The sequence below is a fragment of the Malaclemys terrapin genome, chromosome 3 (assembly GCF_027887155.1).
Source record: "Malaclemys terrapin pileata isolate rMalTer1 chromosome 3, rMalTer1.hap1, whole genome shotgun sequence".
NCBI lineage: Eukaryota > Metazoa > Chordata > Testudines > Emydidae > Malaclemys > Malaclemys terrapin.
In genome coordinates, this window is record NC_071507.1 from 82,163,297 (window position 1) to 82,183,560 (window position 20,264).

The window sequence follows — 20,264 nt, forward strand, 5'->3', positions numbered from 1 at the left end:
CACAGATACGGCAATTTCTGCAGTATCCTTGGGAGATCTTATTGAGTTCAGACAGCTTTGGAGACCATTGTATTATAAATTCAAATCTTATGTACTATTGTGGGATTGTATATTACTTGTCTAGGGCAGTGGTTCCCAAAGTTGGTTGTGGCTTGTTCAGGATAAGCCCCTGGCGGGCCGTGAGATACTTTGTTTACCTGAGCGTAAGCAGGTACAACTGCTTGCAGCTCCCAGAGGCTGCGGTTCACCGCGGGGCTACAAAACTATAAATCTTCCTGCAATTGAAGGCTTTTATGGAAGCTGGTATTAGTGATATCTATGATCACTTTCAAGTGAATGCTGTAGAAGGTGAAATATTAAATCTAATATTTAATAATTAAAATTTTAATCTGATGTTTAGCATTTGTTGTTTTATTGATTTGTCACATAAACAGCAATATGTAAACAAATATAAATTGTATTCTCTCAACTGTCCAGTTACTGGTATTCTAGACAATTAATTTGACACATCTTCCATAATCATTATCCAATTTTAAATATTTAGAATGTAGAACAATTTATACATAAGGAGACAGCAATTGTTCCATTATCTTAAAGAAATAATTTCCCTCTAACTTGAATTATGGAAATGTAATGTTAAGAAAATTCTCTACTAAAAGTTCAAGCTATTTTAATGCAGGTATGAAGGACACAATGAAAGACCAGTCACTGGTTTTCCACAGTAAAATTAAGTCATCAGGCTACACAACAGCACCACAGTGAGTAGAAATGCTATTAAAGGTATTTTATATGGATGTAATATTACTATACCTTGTTTCCTTTTTTATTATGTAGAAATACCTTGTGGCAACTGTGGAATAAATGATGCATTGAAAATAAAATAATGGTACAAAATACAGATAAATAGGCTGCTAATGATGTGTTAGAAATTAAAATACTCAGTTTATGAGCAATCTATTGATACTTAATAATACCTCATTTAATCAATAGGGATAGACACATGCAACTTTTGTTCACCATACTCAGGGGAGAAAGTAACTCTGAAAACTTACTGGTCTGGGGGCCTTGGGCAGAAGGGGCGGGGCTGGGGAATCAGCATCCCCTGGCCCGCACCGCCCGGGGCTCCAGCGGCGATTTAAAGGGCCCAGGGCTCAGGCCGCTGCCCCTCCCCCATTGGTAGCCCTGCTGGTAGGGACCTGGCAGGGCCGCCGACGGGGGTCACAAAAGAGGCAGCGACATTAAAGCGCTGCCGCGGCAGCACTTTAAGCAGGGCCCTTGCTTTAAAGTCAGCTGGGTACGGGCCAGTACCAGCGGCCACTTTTTACCAGTATACTGTACCGGCCCACTTTAACCCCTGACTGTACTTCTCTTGCTTCTTTCCTTCTCTTTCACTCGATGACATTCTCTCTCCTTCAACATGTACTTTTGGTTTCTGTTTTTCTCTATTAAGTCTATTTAATAAAGAGTGTGCAATAATTCCCTCTTTCCTTTCTTGTATATGGTTCTTGCTCTCTTATCTCTCTCTCTCTCCTTCCCCTAATTCTCTCTTTGCTTCTGCCAAGGGAACCAACATCTTTTCCACTCCTCTACACAGCTGAGAGGCAGCTTAAAGGGGATGAGGGAGGAGCACCAGGCTAGTAGTAGGGTAACACCGACAGACCCCAGTCGTCAGCAGGCAGGATTGAACCTGGGATCTCTGGAGCTTAATGCATGAGCCTCTACTGCGTAAGCTAAAAGCCACTTGGCTCTTAGCTAAGGCTGTTGCAGACTCATTAATCTCTAAGGGGTCTCAGTGCCACTAGAGGGGACACCACACCCAGGTGGTGTGTGGGTTACAGTAGCACTGCAGAAGCAACTTCCTCGTGGTGCCTGACAGTGCAGGAAGCCCATTAAGACTGCCCACAGTAGCACTCGGACAGCTCAGTTCAAGCTCTTCTGCAGCTGTCTTCAGTAATAGCCAGTGCTAAACCTGCCAGTAATCACTCCTCTTCTGCTGCTGCTTCACAATGGAGGAGATAGTAGGAGGGGAGGTAGCCATCAGGCCTAACACCAGTTGTTTCATGTGGTAGCATCAGTTTATGCCTAGGGCAACCCTTGCTTTGAGTAAAAAAGGGAGGTAGGTTAGAGATGTCATCAGGGCTTCTTTCTCTCCCCCATTTTCATCAGATGCCAAGTCCTTTAACCTTAAAGGTTATCTTGTTTATATTTCAGGGCACAAGTGTGCCCTTCTCAGACACTTTTAACCATCAACTAGAATCTGTACTCACTGGCACATACTCATGACAACTACCATTTCCCCTAGTTTTTCTGTATGGGCAGAGGGTGAAAGTAATTTAACCCCATAAAGATTTTTGCGCTCATGTCACAATGTGACCATCCAGGTTAAATAAGTGACTAAGTTAGGTTGCCTGAATGTAACTGAGAGTAGAATTTAGACCAGTAAAAATCACTCAGTGTTAAGGTTAGCTCACAAAAACATTATATCCATGCTGGGTGTAAGTTGTACATAAATGCCCAAGATTCTTAGATCCCAGAGCCAGTTACGTATGCGTGTGTGTAAATATGTGTATATTGTGTGTGAGTGTATAATAGTTGTGTGGATATTCATAAATATGAATGGTTGTGGTAAAATGAAGGAGGAATTATGCTACAATTGTATGGGCCACCAGTTTGGGTCCTTGAAAGAGACTTGGAGAGAAGGGTAAAATTGTTTGATTTGGGCTAGGAGGGCTTATGGTTCTGTTAGATGATTGATTGGGGCTGGGAACAATCATATGTGCTAGAAACTACCATCTCCTGTTGGCAACTTTTTCAAGTCATCTCAAAATGTGTAGAATGAGCTCTATCCACTTGGTACAGTGACATCCTACTAACTACTTGTGTAAAAAGGCTGCTGTTCAGAAGTAGATATCTCAGGCCTTTATGTTCTTCAAAGTGTAGCACCCATCAAGTGTGTTATTACAAGCAATATTTGGGAGTGAACTAGAAAGTAAGATGATTACAGGGATCTATTCTTCTGTTGATATGTACATATTTCTCACTGTCACTAATGGAACAACTGCGTGTATGAAAAGGAAAACCGAATCACTGTTATTTTAAATAAAATACTTATTCCTGAACAATGTTTCAGAAGTGCCTTTATATAGGTATAGCAAAGCCTGTTTTCTTCTTCGCAGAATGACCATGTTTTCTCCAAAGACTAACTTGAAGAAAAATAACAAGATATCAGAGTGGAAGAGCAGTTGCAAACGGTAGATAATTCAGTAGATTCATTTAAAAAATATTGAAATGATGATAAATAGATGTTTTACTTGAAAAGGTATTTTGTAGATACCTACTTCATCTATTGGACATTTTTAAATTGGGTATATGATTTGAACTAAAATGCTTCTTAGGTTTGCTACGAGATGCATTTTTTCTGATGTACACCTGGAAGAACTGCTAAATGTTTACTCTAAAGACATTTTAGGTTACATTCATTAATCTTAAGTAAGCTTTATGTACAAAAGATAACATATATGTATGTTCTCTCTATTTTTAAAATGACGCATTTAACTTAAAGCATATTGGTGCTAAACGTGTTTGGAACCATATTCCCATAAAGTGTTTTTAATGTGTAGTTCCAGTCTGAAAAGTTACTAAATATGGCTTCATGAGGTTCTGTGCTTATTGTAGCTCATTGAGTTCATATGTGTTCATTTTACAAGTAGAAATATATTTGGCCTGATTCACCACTATGGTACTCCAGTTCTACGCCTGTGTCAGTCCACTGAAATCAAAACTTTTTCCCTCTTGTAAACATATACAATCCCATTGAATATAATGAAGCTGCACAGATTTTAGTTAGGGTGGAATATGACCTGTAGAATCATCATCACTGGCAATGATACACAATCCAGGTCTCAATGTGATCTTAAGGAGTTGACAGTTTTATGCTGAGTCGTGAAATGGATGTACCACACCCATTTGATCCTAACTGCCAGCCCTGTAAATTCACCCTGGGATCTGGCTTATCTATGTTGCAAAAGCAAAAATTAAGTGTGACAGTAGTGTTTTCTCTTGGCTTTTCTCTTTTATTAGCATTTCTGAAATGTATAATAGCATAGTGCTAGATGGTGCACTCCTTAATCACTTTGGAAAGCATTTAGATGAATAGTACTATTGATTTTAAGAAAGACTTGCATAATCTAGTATATAGTATCTAATTCCCACTCTGTGTTGACTCTGTGGAGTAATGAGTAAAACAAAACAGTTTTTATTTGTGACTGAAATAAGCAGATACAACACACCAGGAGTATATATATATGTTGAGTAAGAAAGTGTTGTTTTTACATCTTCACTTTTCAGAGTAGAACCATATTTTAAGGTCCTGTCCTAAGTAATTTTGTTATCAGCAAGAAATAATACAACAAGCTGATTTTATTTTTTGGTGTGGGTATCTGAAAAAAGCCTTGAACTTGGAATTAATTCATTATTAGGCTAGCTGACCAAGGCTGCCATCATAACACGTAACCAGCACATCCATCATACTGTCTGTAAACTGGAAAATACTGGTTCATCTTGAAATAATTAGTGGTTATTTTTTTTATTGGCAAGCAGAATAATGTAAAGGTATGCCTATGAGAGTCCTAATTCCTGATAACTTTTGCATAGATGACTGGTAAAGTATTGACATGGATGCAAACAGATACCATACTTGTAACCTTCCTTTCTGATGTGAGTCCGATCCTTCAGTGGGATGCATGCAGGTGAACTTCAGCATCTGCATGGGATGCCTCTGAGATTTTGTGTAGGTGCAAGTGTCTGCATGTCTACATCTCATTGCAGGACCAGGGCCTAAAGTGTCATTTCAGTGTTTTTTCTGACCTTTGGCAGGGAACAGTATTCTGCAGATGCTTATTGTGGCTCTGTGGTTTAGCTAAGGCTGAGCTGAGTTTTGCATTAAAAGTAAGAATTCACCCTCTGTTTATGTATAGGCTTTGAAGGATTAGATTTTTATTGGCAGATGTTAATAAATACAAACTGAGTAAAAATATTTAAATTGATGATCATTAAAATTCACACATAGGCAAAGTAAGTAAAGTGCTGCTTGAGAACATATTGGAGTTTGATTTAAGGATATTTACTTTGTATATTTTGACATGTGATGTTGACAATTTGTGTTTTACTGTTATGAAGATTTAATTTTTTGAGTTTCAGCATCTGCTGTCATTAAATAAGTATTGTTTGACCCCCCCCATAATTTCCAGTAATTATGAACATTAAAATTAAAAATTGAAAAAAAAAATCGTAAAAATATAAATATCCATCAAAATTATATTAAATAATCATGCTGCCATGTCTAGTTATGTATGGCGAATTCAACATATCTTCACCTGCTTATATCACATAGTTTTTTGAATGCAGAATGGATTTTCTGAGAATTTACAAGGAAATCCATTAATTAGTTTGCGTTAAACAGATTTAAAAATGGGTTCTTTAAGAAATTTAGTATCAGGTGTTCTGAATGATCTCAGTAATGGAATACCAGAGTATTCAAACTTCCCATATAGTTAAAATTATGGAAGTTTTGTGGACAGGCTATATTTGAGAAGATCCGGTTGTAATTCAGTTAAGTTACTGTGCATCCAATTGTTATGATCATAGACAGGGACAAGTCAACAGCTCATATCACTCTTAACTGGGACCATTGTGACTGCAAAGGTAAAAAACAATCATAACCCTTCCTTTATAGCCAATTTCCATTCCACAGTGGTGTTAGTTGTGGTGAGTGTATGAGAGAGATTCAGATCATGGCATGTAAAGAGCTCTCCTTGATAGGTCAGTTGGTCCAGTTGTAATTGTTTTTTAAAGATTCCCTGACCCCATGCTACCTTGGAGGTTAGTGCTTGAAAGGCTCCCATCCCCATGACACAGCCGCCTTGATTCCGCTGTGTACTAAGGCAGTAATATTACAGGAGCTGCAGCAAACAGCTGTAAACCTAGCTTAACTGGTCAGTATGCTTTAGCTGCTCTAGAGGAGTGTGAAGCACTCATAGCATACCAGTGAATCTGACCCTAAACGTTACAATAAATAAAATGATCTAATTTAGGGTTGATATTGCGTATCTTCAAATCATTAGAAGTATTTGCTTGGTAGCATTTTCTTTAGGATTCTTGTTTAGTGTAAATATATACAAATTTTAATATTTAAAAAAAAACAAGAAAATTCCCAGACAAAACTGTTATGATGGAGTTAAGGCTGAGAATAAATATCAATATCTTAAGGGAAAGAAACATAAAAAATACTATAACTACCCCAAAGTCCAGCATTATAAACCCAGGAAATTCAGAGTTAAGCTTAACTTTAAAAGAAATCCAAACATGTCAATGTATGGAATACACAGTTAAGGCACACAAAGAACCTTAACTCTGCCTTGTAATGACACCATAAGGGGAAAATATGAAAAAAAAAAAATTTTAAATAGTTTTAATTTGGAACCAGAAGCATTAATATGCATCAATCATCATCGTACAGTTATAGCTTGTTGTGACTACAGGGCAGAATTTAGGTTGTCTGCATGCTTCATGTATTTGTACAACTTCATATTTAGGATTTTTTGTAAGTTAACATTAACTCATAATTTACTGGGTTTCAATGCTTGGTTATTGTGGTAATTAAAACATCCCAGTTATGTTTTTTACCCTTAAGTTACTGATATCTATTCTGACTCAACTTTTTCTTACCACAAGTTTTGTCTGGGAATCTAAAAAGAGGGAAGATGTATGGATGAATTATACTTTTAATGTACTCTAACTGTAATATAAATGTTTAGCATGTAAAGTGAAAATGTACTGTTCTTATGACATTTAACTATGTTTTCCTTAACTTTCTTTTTTTAAAAGAAAAAATAAAGAATATCTATTGGAAAATTCTCCTCCAACTAAATCTGAGAGACAGATATCAGTAGCTAATAAACCAACTTCTGTTTGCTGTATTCAGTATTCAGGTATGTATGACCACTGAGAGATACTATTGTCCCTGACATCCAGGAATTAAAATAAGGGATGTGGTTTATTTAGGCATCAGCTTTACTCATCTGGGAACTGTCTAGCAATAATTTGTATAGTGTTTGGGTCATTTTTCCTTCCTTAATTGTCTGCACCCGGCGGAGGGTTGCCATCAGCCGTCCACACCCGGTCCCAGCCTCTTGCTGGGACCTCTGATCTTCCCTCCTATGAGGGTTGAGGGGTTGGGAAAGGAGGTTGACTCCTCACTCTACCAGACATTAGGAGCCCTACTCAAATCCTCGGCTTCTTTAGGGAGATGCCTTCCTCTAAGTTCATTTCCAATTCCAGGTATCAAGGAACTGGATCCCTTTAAAATGAATACCTTCACTGGACATCTGTTTGGGGTAAAAAGGGGTGTTTTAAGGTGTTGAGCACCAAGTAATTATCACAAAGATTACTAAAAATGTATAGTCTAGAGAAACAAGATATAGTTAGTCAGATCTTGATAATTTTATCTCTTACTGACAGTTCAGGAATGTGTATCCCTCTATTTAGACTAAGAGGGAACACCACAATTAGAGACAAGCAAAATAATCACAATTATTAACTATGGCTACTTTATTAAAGAAAGGAAAATAAACATCAAAAAGACTGAACAAAGCAGAAAACAAGCTATAAAGAATGGTTATTTCAGCTGCAATTTCTTCTTCTCTATGTCTCGGTGGAGAGCTTTCAACAGAGATTACACCCTGAGTGGGCCCACTCTGGTTTGGACACTCTTCTCGTAAGATAAAAACCAAAGTATATTATTCCCAAAATCAGCAGAGAGTCCTGTCTTGGTGTATCAGAGATAGCTAAAGCAATTTATAGATGGGCAAAGGAATTTTGTTTAAGGGTTGGTGGATCCTGTCATGGATAATTTAAATAATTTTATAAATCGGTAGACATAAATAATCTTAATTAAATCTTATGAAACTAAAAAGCATTTAATTCAAATACATGAAAGAAGCCATTCAAGGAGTGATCTTCAGACTGTCAAATTTAATTAATATTCAGAATCTATATTCAGATTGAATCCCACCATTTATCTCTAGTTAGCAAGGTTGGTTGATATTCCTTCTCCAGGAATACGTAGTCAAAACAATTTGCTATTTAACAGGAGAATGCCTTTGGGAAGATTAGATTTCATAGCTGGTGGGGTGGGTGAATCATAGCATGGATTTGACCCCAAGCTAGGAATGTCTCTTTCCTTTTTTTGTTTGTTAATTTATTTTGGCTTCTGGTTTCCAAACTTTTTTTATACTAATTTACAGTGGAATTCTGCATTTTAAGCCCCAAGCCATCTTTGCTCTTTCAGAAATATTATTTGGGTTAAACAGTTTTCCCATCCCACTACATCCAGGAAAACATTAAAAGGCTTGATCCTGCCAACATTTGTACACATGAATAACTTTACTCATATGAGAAGTGCCACAGAACTTCTTAGTCAAATTTGCAGGATTAGGCTGTAAAGCTATGGCTGGGTGGGCTTGTGCCCATTGCTTCAGAAGTTATCAGAATACTGACAAAGGAGTCTTGGTGCTCTCATAAGAATGTTTATTTTTTATTCTGGTACCCTTAAAAGGGAGATGTGACATTTATACATAGATACATAATACTTGTTATAAATCAGGAAGTAGATAAATGTGACTGCTAAATATTTCTGTAATATTTGTTTAAATATGTGACATTCTGCCATGTAATGAGTGATATTTTCCCCCACTGCATCTTAACTGATTTCCATTGAAAGGGAAAATGGTAAACAAGTTAGGTGAAAGCTGATTATATATTTTTATGTGCTGTAACATGTTTTTCCCTCTTTCTGATATATTTATGATTTAAAAAAAACCCTATGATATTGGAGACACACTCCTCACAACCCATAAACCTGTAGGGAATCTTTTTACAGGGGATGGAGAGCTGTTAGCTTGTGGCCTAGCTGACAAATCTTTACTGGTATTCAATTCCAATCTGACAGGAACACCGGCTGTTTTTTCAGGTAAACTGTTTGTAAATATAGTTTATATGGAGTGATGCGTTTTCAAGTTAAATAAACTTGTAAATTAATTAAAAGATTCCATTCTTGTCACTATATGAAGAATTAAAAAAAAAATCCTACTACTTCTGAGTGAGGATATAGTAAACTTGTATGTCTGATTAACGTTATTCCAGGCTTGAGTTGGCTTGTGTTTTTCCAGAGTTCCTCAGATCACTGAGAAGATAAACAATATAAATGTATGACAGGTTTCAGAGTGGTACCCGTGTTAGTCTGTATCAGCAAAAAGAACGAAGAGTACTTGTGGCACCTTCGAGACTAACAAATTTATTTGGGCATAAGCTTTCATGGGCTAAGACCCACTTCATCAGATGCATGGAGTGGAAAATACAGTAGGAAGATACATACATACATACATAGACAGAGAGAGAGAGAGCATGAAAAGATAGGGGTTGCCATACCAACTCTAACGAGACAAATCAATTAAGGTGGGCTATTATCAGTAGGAGAAAAATCTTTTGTAGTGCTTTGCTAATTTTTGTGTGTGTTTTGCTAGATTCTCCAAATTCTATTTATTATAGGCAACCCTTGATCCACTGGATCATGGTGTATCCATAAAAGGTCTAGCCAGGTTCCTTATGAGTCAGATTATGGCTGACAAGCCCTATTCTAGAGCAATACTGTTTGTTACAAATTTCACAGATCCATGTCTTGTCTGAGTTGGAGTCCAAGATTACAGTACACTGTGTTCTTCTTTCTCACTTTGCTTCCGTCCTCTGGATCAAAGCTGCTTCATGTTGAGCTGCACCCAGTGCCAGATATTCCCTCCAGATTGGACAGGATTCTGCATGCTCTTCCTAGCTTTCTACATTGATGTTGAACAACTTCATATCACTTTTACACACATTTTGGTACTGCCATAAAGGACGGCCCTGCTTTCTAGAGCTGTCTCGAATCTCTCTGTACAAAATATTCTTGGGGATACAGTCTTCTCCCATTTGCCTGACATGACCGAGCCATTGCAACCTCCTCCTCTTGTTAGTACAATAGAACCTCAAAGATACGAACACCAGAGTTCTGGACTTACTGGTCTCTGGCTTCAGCCCTGCGGCTCCGTTCCTGGTTTCAGCCTTGTGGGGGGGCTGCCAGGACTCAGGGCTTCAGCCCCGCAGCCTTGTTCCTGGCTTCTTCCCTGCAGGGGGGTGCCAGTTTCAGCCCCAGCACTCCCCCTGTAGCTAAAGCTCTGAGTCCCGGCATGCCTGCCTCCCCTGGCTGAAACCGGGAGTGGAGCCATCGGGTGCCCTGAGTCCTGGGAACGGAGTGGTGGGGCTGAAGCCCCAAGCCTCAGCACTCCCCGCAGCTCTAAAGCCCTGAGCCCTGGTGCTCCTGAGGGTCAGAAGCCCTGACCCCCTCTCTCTCTGTGGCTGCAGCCTCTCCCCCCTCCCTCCAGTGGCTGAAGTCCATAACGTCTTGTTTGGAGTTATGGACATTTCAGAGTTACGGACAACCTCCATTCCCGAGGTGTCTGTAACTCTGAGATTCTACTGTCGTTTACTGTAAGTGTGTCAGTCCTGTGTGCTCTAGCATCTCTGTGTTTGGTATTTTGTCTTCCCACTTTATTTTCAGGATCTTGCACAGGTATCTCATATGGAAGCTATTCAGTCTCCTGATGTGCCTAACATATGTAGTCCACATTTCTGAACCATAAAGCAAAGATGAAAGCACACAAGTCTCATAAATTTGCATCTTCACCTTTGTTGATAGTTTGCAGTTATTCCATGCGTGTTTCTGTAAAAGCCTGAAATTCTTAGCTCCTTTTCCAATTCTGTTAGTCATTTCAGTCTGAAGGTCAAGATTCCTACTGATCACAGAACCCAAGTAGCAAAAGCTATTGACAACGCCAAGAGATTTACCCTCCAGAGTGATGTCAGGTAGTAGTGAATCAGTTAGAAAGTCATTAAATTTTCACTTACATATTTCTGTTTTTGTGATTTTTTTTTTTAAGTTAAAGGGTTTTTCCTTTCCAATAAAACATTAGATAATATGCAGTTATGCTAAAAACTATGGAATAAGATTTTTTTTAATAGTATGCTCCCCTCTTTCTTAAAAACAGGCATTGTCTATAAAGCAAAAGACCAAATAGATTTGTTCTTTAAATCTAGATTGCAGATGTAACCTCTAAACTAGTGTACACCGAATAATCCCTCTTCATGCTAACTTAAAAGCCTTCTCAAAGGCATATGTTTGTTTATAGTGGAATGGTGCTAGCACCATAATTACAGTTGTGCCAGAGTTTTCATTAAAAAATAAGCTTTGATAGGAGGGGGGTGTTGTTTCTAACAGAAGGCATTTGTATCTGATGTTTCTTGCCCTCACTTTTAAGATGATTTAGTCTATTACCTTATTGTATTGTTACAGCTGTCTTTGCCCCATCAGTGTTCTCAGCCTTCAGCACCTGCCAGTTTACTTCTTCCACAAATATTTTTTTCTCTTTATCCCTTTCCAGACTTTATATATGACACACACTGAAAAGATTTGTATATCGTATCTATCTTTAAATCCTTTCTTAAGATGTATTGAGAACATTGCTATTTGATAATAGCGAGGCAGATGGCAAACTACACTGTGGGCATAGTTAGTCTACACAAAAATGTGCTTGTTATTGTTTATCCTGTGGCATATGCCTATCTGTGTTATTTACTTCAGCTTTTTATCATTAATCTAGACTGTGAATGCCTTTTATACTGGGATGATCTCTTAAATATGTTTATAAAGCCTCTAGTAAAATAGGGCCTGATCCCTGCTTAGAGCATCTATGTGCTACTGAAATATAAATAATAATAGTATGAGATCAAACATTTCAACTGTATAGCACCAGATCTGTGTTTTTGTTTTGTTTGTTTGTTTTCCCCCTTCCCTTCTGCACATCTCAGAATATCAGGAAATCCTGTATTGATTTCCTACTTACTTTCTAACAACTGTGCTGCTATTTGGAGCAGCAGATTAATATGTTTACAACTTAATTTTCTTGTCAAAGGCACTAGTTCTCATTGAGAATGCAAATTCATGGCAAGTTTGAACTTCATTTTTTTTTTTTAAAGCAGCAGCAGCTGTTAAGTTATTTGAGTGCCAAGAAAGCATCTGGACATATTTTTTGACTGGTCGAAAACACCTTTTTGTACTATATCATCATGGAGGAGCATTACAGCCCTTGTATACTAAAATCCGGAACTGGAACTCCTGGTTTAAATTAAACTTGTTTTTATCGCCTGTAGTTGGACTACATTCCTATTCAGATTTACTTCTGGGTGCCACAGCTCTTAGAGTGAGGCAAAGAGTATGCTGGTCAGCTTTAAAAGGGTTACAGGTAGCATGGCTCTTTTGAAGCCAATCACTCTACAAAGCCAGCTATCATCCTATTCAATGTGCCTTAGGATTGGGGAGCCCTGAGTGAAGACTCTTTTGAAGCCAATTGGCCTCTTCTTTACTGTGCTCTGGGGTTCAGGGAACTAGATTGCAGAAAATGTAAGTGTCCTGGATAGCTCCTGCAGTTTTCCAACCCTCGGATTTTCCTAAGGTTTCTCATGTGCCCTGCCATTTTTGGAAAATGGGAGTTGTATTATACTGTATTTTTTACTTTTTACACAGATAACTCAAGTATCTGAATAGAACTTTACAAAATTTTAAAAACTAAACAATACAAACCCCTTCCTTTGTTCTGAGAATAAGTACTGGCTTTGAAATTTTACCTGAAGGGGTATGATTGTTTTGGGTGTGAAAGTTATTGCACTGTGATACGGACATAAAATGGAAGTGTCTTCTCTACCTTAATTATTGTGTTGATTTATTATACAAATAATGAAGTACAACAAAACTCAAGATACATTAGGCAGTTGACAGGTAAAGATGCAACAGTACAACACCACAGGGTAATTAAAGTAATATAAAGATCTGTTCCAGGCAGAACTGCAGTTGACTGAATTATAAAAATGTGCACGAGGGGGCAGCATAGGAACTTTAAATGTCAACTGAAATTCAACAAATTTCTTACAGGGAAATAAGATTAACAAAACATGATAATTGGCTTTTATGTAACATTTTTCTTTGAATTGTATGCAATTATTAGCAGGACAAATATATTCTAAATTAGAAATGATCAATTAACTAATTGATTTTTGTATAGTGTGCCTGAATTTTGAACTGCTGTCTTCATAGTAGCTAACTCTTTTATTTTAACAGCCTCAAACCAAACTAAAAAAGGCTGCTTCTTCCATAAACTATTTGTTGATGAGGGATTATAGCTATTGTAAACTACGATCTGCAATCAATAACTATCTCTTTTATGAAATATTTTCTTAATAGTTAGCAGCTGCTGTAGGACTGTCTCTACGGTGGAAGCCACTTATTTCCTTGTGGTTATAATAACAAATTGCTAGCAATAAAAATATAAAATTGTACCATTGTAAGGCCTACATCTTCTCAGAGTTGGAATCTGGAAACCATTTAATAGTATTTAAATGGATATTTTGCCTTCAGGTCAAATTCCATTAAAATATGATACATATAACTAACTATTCATGGTTCTTTTCTTTGATGTAGTATTGGCTATATACTTTAGTAAAGAAATTTCCTTGAAGGTAAAACTCAAGTCTCCTTTCTATTGACTTCACAAAATTAGATTTAGGGCTATCATAATCTGTAGATGAATTAAGAGGGAGGTTCTTTTGTAATTGTTGATCTTGGTGGTGGTGGTGGTGGGGTTGTGTTCTGTAGAATCAAACCTTGTCTGACAAAGTATCTGGTAGCACTTCAGATGGCTGAGGCAAATGCAAGGGTGCCTAAACCATTTTACAACCACCTTCCAATGCCACACTCCTCCAGGTCACAGATACCGTGCCTTCTTGACCTACTCCTTTCAACTGTCCTCCTAACAGCCCTATTGACTTCAGCTGGAATTTTTGACACACAGCACCTCTGATAATCAGGTTCCAAACGCCTTACATTAAGCATTCAAACAATGAGGTTCACAACATTTTGAAAATGGAGGCCCTTTGCTTCTAAGCTTTCCGTTATTTGGATAATTTTGTAAAAGAGAGCCTGATTCAGAGCCCGAAGACCGTAAATGACAATGGAAGCATCACTCTCCTAGAGTTAGAGTTCTTTTTAGGCTGAGACCTTTCATCAGCAAAACTCTTACAGGTCCTAGTAGAACTGCAAAGGACTAGGAAAGGGAATCAACTGTACTACTTATACTCTGGTTTCAGTACTGTAAGTTTGGTGGTGTTCAACCTTTTGCTGGGGATGGGGGTGAGTCGTAAGGGTAAGTGGTCATAGAGGCTGATTAATCAGAGAATAGCATTCTCTGACTTTGGAAGCCTGACATTAAAAGGGTTCATTGCAGTTCTATTTTCTGGGGAAGTTTTGTGCTACAATTTGACTAATAGTCTGATCCGCTGCTAAATTACCTATCTGAATGGGTTGATTTTAAGCAAACAAACTGTACAGTCTCTATTTTAGCAGCATATTGTGCAAGATTAATTATATATTGGCAATAGTATATTTACAAGCAATTCAGTGTTTCTCATTTGCATTTTTCTTTTTAGACACATCACAGTGAAAACCCAATGTCTGAAGCAAATCTGTTTTTTTTTTTAAATCAACCCTTGCACAATATAACAATGTGTTGATTCAGCCATACCAAAACAATTACTTCATATGACCTGCCTTCACATCCATATTTATGTGACCAGAGGATTTTTTACAAATGTGCCTAATATCAAGAGCTAAAATTGTAAACCTGATTTTCAGTGAGACAAATAAAACTGCTGTTGATCTTATGGACCAAATTGAATCAAACTTCAGAAAGTATTTTATGTGCCAAGACAAATTACCTTTATGAGCTTTTTGAAAATCCTAATGGTATTTTATATGCAAAAGAAGCCTTTAGATCTTTAAAAGATAAATCGTCAAACTGGTACAATAACCAAGTCTTGCCATAGGCGAAAACTCCGCTCTGCTTAGTTTATCATTATCTCACAAGTAAAGATCTCCAAATGCCCCATTGTTGCTAACATATATAGAGGCTTTAAAGGATTTCATTTTTATTTTTCATTAGTTTTGATGGACAGTAATTTTTACATAGAAGTATTTCTTTAATGTTAATTGACGTTGATATTGCAGGAATTTAAAAATATTCAGATACTATTTCAAATTTTGAGTAAATAAAAATGACCATTTAAAAATCAACTATGTAATAAAATCAGGAATAAAACATGTATTATTTTATATTATTTTCTCACTAATTCCCTGATAGCATTGTCAGCAAAATGTGTGCCAGTTGGAAAAGTATCAAATTGTTACATTTTATAGGATACTGTTTTAAGATTGTGAATTTGGATTATTAATGAAAGACATTTTTCATCTGTTTTTGGGTGGAGAGAAAAATCAGCAAGGATTGATGTTTACTGATTTAAATCAAACTCTTTGAAGCCTGTATCTAAAAGCTATTTTTAAAATGCTGAATAATTATATCCAATCAATATGTTATCTCCGGATGAATGTGAGAAATAGATTTTCTGATATTTCCATTATTATTTTTGTTAGGTCATGATGGTGCAATTAACTCTGTTGGCTGGAGTCATGACAAGAGGTGGTTAGTTTCTACATCAGAAGACAGAACATTAAGGATCTGGTCAGTCCGCAATACAGAACCTGCCCTATTTCTGGTAATGAGTAACTCATGTCAGTTAGACACATAGTAGGCCCTGTTCTGCATATTATCAGTACCCAAAACTCTTTTGTGGGAGCCCAGCTTAGGACACACAGTGCTTGACTCAGTATTACCAACTTCAACATATGAAAAATCATGAGTCAGACCACCAAAAGTCATCAGATTGGCCAAATTTTTTTAAAAAAAGACTGTATTGGGTTTTTTAGGTCAGTTTCTGGATTTTTGAACCCCCCCCCCCCTTCCCATCTCCAGAGTGTGTGCATATGACAATTAGTGTTGCTCACTCTCCCACATGTACTGGATAAGGTGATTTTGGCCCCTGTTTGCAGGAGCTCTCACCCCCACATCTGCCACTCTCCTGCCCTGCAATTAATCCAACCCCCCTCAATTCAGCCCCCTCTCAGTTCAGTTCGTAGGCCTCCATCATCATCACCTCATCAGTTCAGGCACACTGCCCCACCAACCTCAGTTCACCGTCCCAGCACTCACCTCATCTGCCCAGAACCCACCATCAGTACAGCCTCCCCACCTCATGAGCCCCCATCCTCTTCACTTCAGCCCCCGTACAGCTCCCAGGCCATAGTTCAGCCTCACTTCTGCTCCTCTTAGGGTTCTTCACCCTCCTCAGGCCTGGGGTGGCTGTAGTGGGGTCCCCGCTCCCACTTCCCAGGCTGGCAGGGGAGCAGCTTCCCGGGGCAGACCGTCACTCATTTCTAAGTAAAATTAAGCTTCACTCATGATCTCAGTGATAGAACTCTACAATATCACGATTTTTTTTTCCAGCCACGGCTGATCATGAGAGAGGCTTAATTTTACTTGGAAAGCATGTCTTTCGGGATAAATTTGCGAGAGTTGGCATGTTGTCTGACTTTGAGTTGCTGATTACTTACAGCTCTGACACCAGTGAGAATGATGGGTACACAGCACCTTTGCAAGTCAGGCCTTGCATGTCTCAAGTTATATAACCAAAAATTGAGGCACCCAAACTTCTGGAAGTTTTGTCTTTATTCACTATATAATTCTTCATACTTTTATTGGCTCTAGTCTGTAATACCATGTTTAATATCAGTCTGTCCCTGAATTCTGATTAAAAAAAATGGAAGTTTAATATGTTAAACCAGATTATATTAGATTTAACTGACTACAGATGTTATTAATGTTGGTGCCAACTAATTTAAACAAAAAAAAAAGATTAGACCTTGGGATGAGTAAGTATTGTCAATGAAAAGGGCATATCTTTACTCGGTTAACCTGTTATATCTTAGGGCTATAAATTTCCTGGAAAAAATTATATATTATGTAGATTCTATTAATAATTATTCACTTTGCATTTCAGGGCAAGGAGATGTTCCATAAATCTATACGCTTTGCACAGTTTTATTACATAGATACATTTATATTGCTGTGTTGTGGAGCTGAATTTCATCTGTTAAGTTACTATCTTGACACGAGCAAGGATGACCTAAAACGGTTGGTAAACATTTCCATTAATGGAACAGTGGAAGTATTCTATCAGTAGGTGCTTTGTATTATTTTAACAAAAGTAATCTTACATATATCTTTGTCCGGGCATCACAGAATGAAAATGAATCCTGTCCCAAAAGTTTTTTCATCAAGAATGTATTATCGGAGGCAAAGGTTACTACTACTATTGTCGTTAAACTCCTGAAACTGCTCCTTACATTCTGTTGCCTCTGCTGAAATATGTATTCATGCCTTAATTACTTCTCATTACAGTTATTGCAACTAACTTTTTTATGGTCTTCTTAAATATTTTCTGAACTTCAGAGGTAGCCAAACTTCATTTGCCAGAGCAGGAAAAGCAACCATATCACTTCAATCACTTTCACTGGCTTTCTGTCACCACATACAATTCAAATATTGTTTTCTTAGTCTTGAAACTTCTGCATGGATTTCCTCCATTCTGCTGTAGGCCTGTTCTACTATATCACCTACTCCTCCCCCATTACCCTGTTTTTCTAGTTCTTGCCTTCTCTTAGTCCTTTTCTCAAGTCTCCCCACTGTTACAGGTCATTCTCTCACTTGAACTGACCCAATTATACAGAAATGCCACTGACTTCCTATTAATCTTTTAATTTACAACTGAAACTTCACACCCTCCCAATCTCTCATTACTACATGTTTTCCGTTCACTGTTGCTAGTTTACAGCAATACTTTTGTGCATCCGTATAATTCTAAAAATTCATCTTTGATCTTTGTTTTTATGTCACCACTATTCTGCAATTTCCTTTCTATTATTTTTCATTTCTATTTTTTTAAACTTTAAAAAAATGTTTAGGCAAACTGCTCTTTAAAAAAAAAAGCTTTAAGATTATTTATTTTGTTTTATAGTGGTACTGTAGATTTTGGGGCAGGGATAGGAAAGAATTAAGGGCAAAAGAGTATGGATATAGTGCTTACTACTGTGAGTTAATAGTATGCACGTAAGCTCCTAAATTGTGGAAACTGTCATAACTTCATTGGCCCTGTGGCTCCAGTTCATGGTAAGCATGTGCTTAAGTCCATCCCATCATCTTCACTGGGACTTAAGATGTGCTTAGGTGCTCTCTTGAACAGGAATACTTTCCTGAATTGACGCATAGGGCTAGTAAATGCACATTCGAACTCTAAAACTATAATCTACAGTACCAAAACACAGAGTTAAAATAAACAATTACCTTTAATTTTTTTTTAAAAACCTGTTTTTGAAAATATAGACTTTAGATTCATATATCTTAAAGTCGGAAGGGACCATTATTATGATCTAGTCTGACTTTTTGAACAGTAGATTGACAACGGAGATTAATTCCTACTTTGAACAAAGTAGAGATGTCTGCTTAGAATTAAGCACTCAATTCCTGAGCATTTGTGATTCTCTACTTTCCATCATTTTTAGGAGTGGCCAGAGTATGATATAGAGTAACTCTATCCCCTCTCCTTGATGGAGATTGCTGTGATCCTTATTTGTATGAATTTAGACTTGCTGCCAGCTGTCTGAACAGAAAGTGTAGTTGCACCTTTTTCCACAGTTTTAGGAACCAAGGACTACAAAATGCCAAGAATGATTATCTGTTTTACATTGGTTTCTATTAACTTTAATGAAATAAAGAATATTTTTAGCTTTGCAAGTAAATGTATTTTCCTCAGCTTTCCACAACATCTCAGAACCCACACTATAAACATCTTGCATTCTGCAATGTTTACCTTGCAGCATGGTCTTCTAGTGGTTATAGTGGAGAACAGGGAATAAGGAAACTTGAGTTCTGTTCCTAATTCTGCCAGTGATCGATTGTATGACTTCAGACAAGTAACTTAAATGTTCTGTGCCTTAGTCTTCCTTTCTGTAAAATGGGGGTAATACTCCTTACCTACCTTTGTAAGTCCATTTTTTTATCCTAAAATGAGATGCTATAGAAATGCCAATCCTGATGTTTCAGATCCAAATGACTACAGCTTTATTTTATAACTCTAAGCTTGTTTAATGAATTGATTTTCTTAGTATTTTTGTGGACTTACTCAGACGCTACGAAGCAATTATGTTGTAGGATAACTGTAATATATATAGGAAAATAAATATTTTCCTCTTGATGCTGCAGGTATCCATTAAATTAGTATCACTTAACAGAGCAACGCCAACTCCCAGCACCATGCCATTAATTTCCTGGGGTTATTTTTTGTAGTGCTAAAAAGGACAAACTTGAAATTGTTGACATTATTAAAAAAAACTAAAATTATTCTAAGGGCAAGTTGTTGTTTATTACCAAAAAAAAAAAAAGAAGGTATTTTTAAAAAGTTAAATTTGCTTTGACATTTTCTTTATGGCTTCCGTCCAGTCCATTTTATGGCATTTTTACTTTTATAAAGCACAGTGTCACTTCTTTTGTTTCTCACAACTCTCATTCCATGCTCTGAGTTTGGAAAAATGCTTGTTGGAACAGATTCAAGAAGTCTAGAAGGAACCATAAAGAATGCTTTAATCCTTTAATTAGAAGAGCAGGGTAATGCAATCTGGATGGCCAATGGATTCTCTCATTTTTTAGAGGTAAAGACAATACAATAATAAATAGTAATAACAATCTTAATACTTTTCCCATTCTGTGGGGCCTTCCAAACAAGAGTGTCAAAGAGTTCTGTAAGCGTTAAAGAAAAAACATCACAGTGTCGCTGTGAAGTGGGTAAGTATTTTTTAAATGACAGAAGTGAGTCAGAGAGAGCCTTCTTTGCAAATGTCACACACGAGGTTTGTTGCAATCGTAGAAGTAGAATCCAGATGGCCTGATTACTGCATCTATGATTAAATGCAAAATCATCCTTTTTATCGACAACTTCCTTTACACACTCTGATGTTACCATTTAGTTAAATTTCCTCATGTCAGCATACATAACTGCTGGTAAAAGCAGTGAAAATTCACTATCTGCCATTAATTTTAATTTGTTTTCAGATTGTGATACTTCACATCCTTATATGCATTCAGTCCATTTTAAGAATGTGAAGCAGACAAATTTTT

At 37.2% G+C, this 20,264-nt stretch overlaps 1 protein-coding gene across 3 annotated transcripts in view; it reads left to right on the plus strand.

Annotated features, from left to right (window-relative positions):
• Positions 1–20,264, plus strand: part of WDR27 (WD repeat domain 27) — a 201,909-nt gene that overhangs the window by 51,442 nt on the left and 130,203 nt on the right. For all 3 annotated transcript variants that reach the window (XR_008444265.1, XM_054021497.1, XM_054021498.1), the window contains exons 14-19: positions 680–758; positions 3,177–3,251; positions 6,886–6,989; positions 8,939–9,028; positions 15,629–15,750; positions 17,092–17,225. Coding sequence is in view for 2 of the 3 variants with exons in the window: in XM_054021497.1 (XP_053877472.1) it covers positions 680–758; positions 3,177–3,251; positions 6,886–6,989; positions 8,939–9,028; positions 15,629–15,750; positions 17,092–17,225 (604 nt within the window). In the remaining variant the exon portion in view is untranslated. The remainder of the gene's footprint in view (positions 1–679; positions 759–3,176; positions 3,252–6,885; positions 6,990–8,938; positions 9,029–15,628; positions 15,751–17,091; positions 17,226–20,264) is intronic.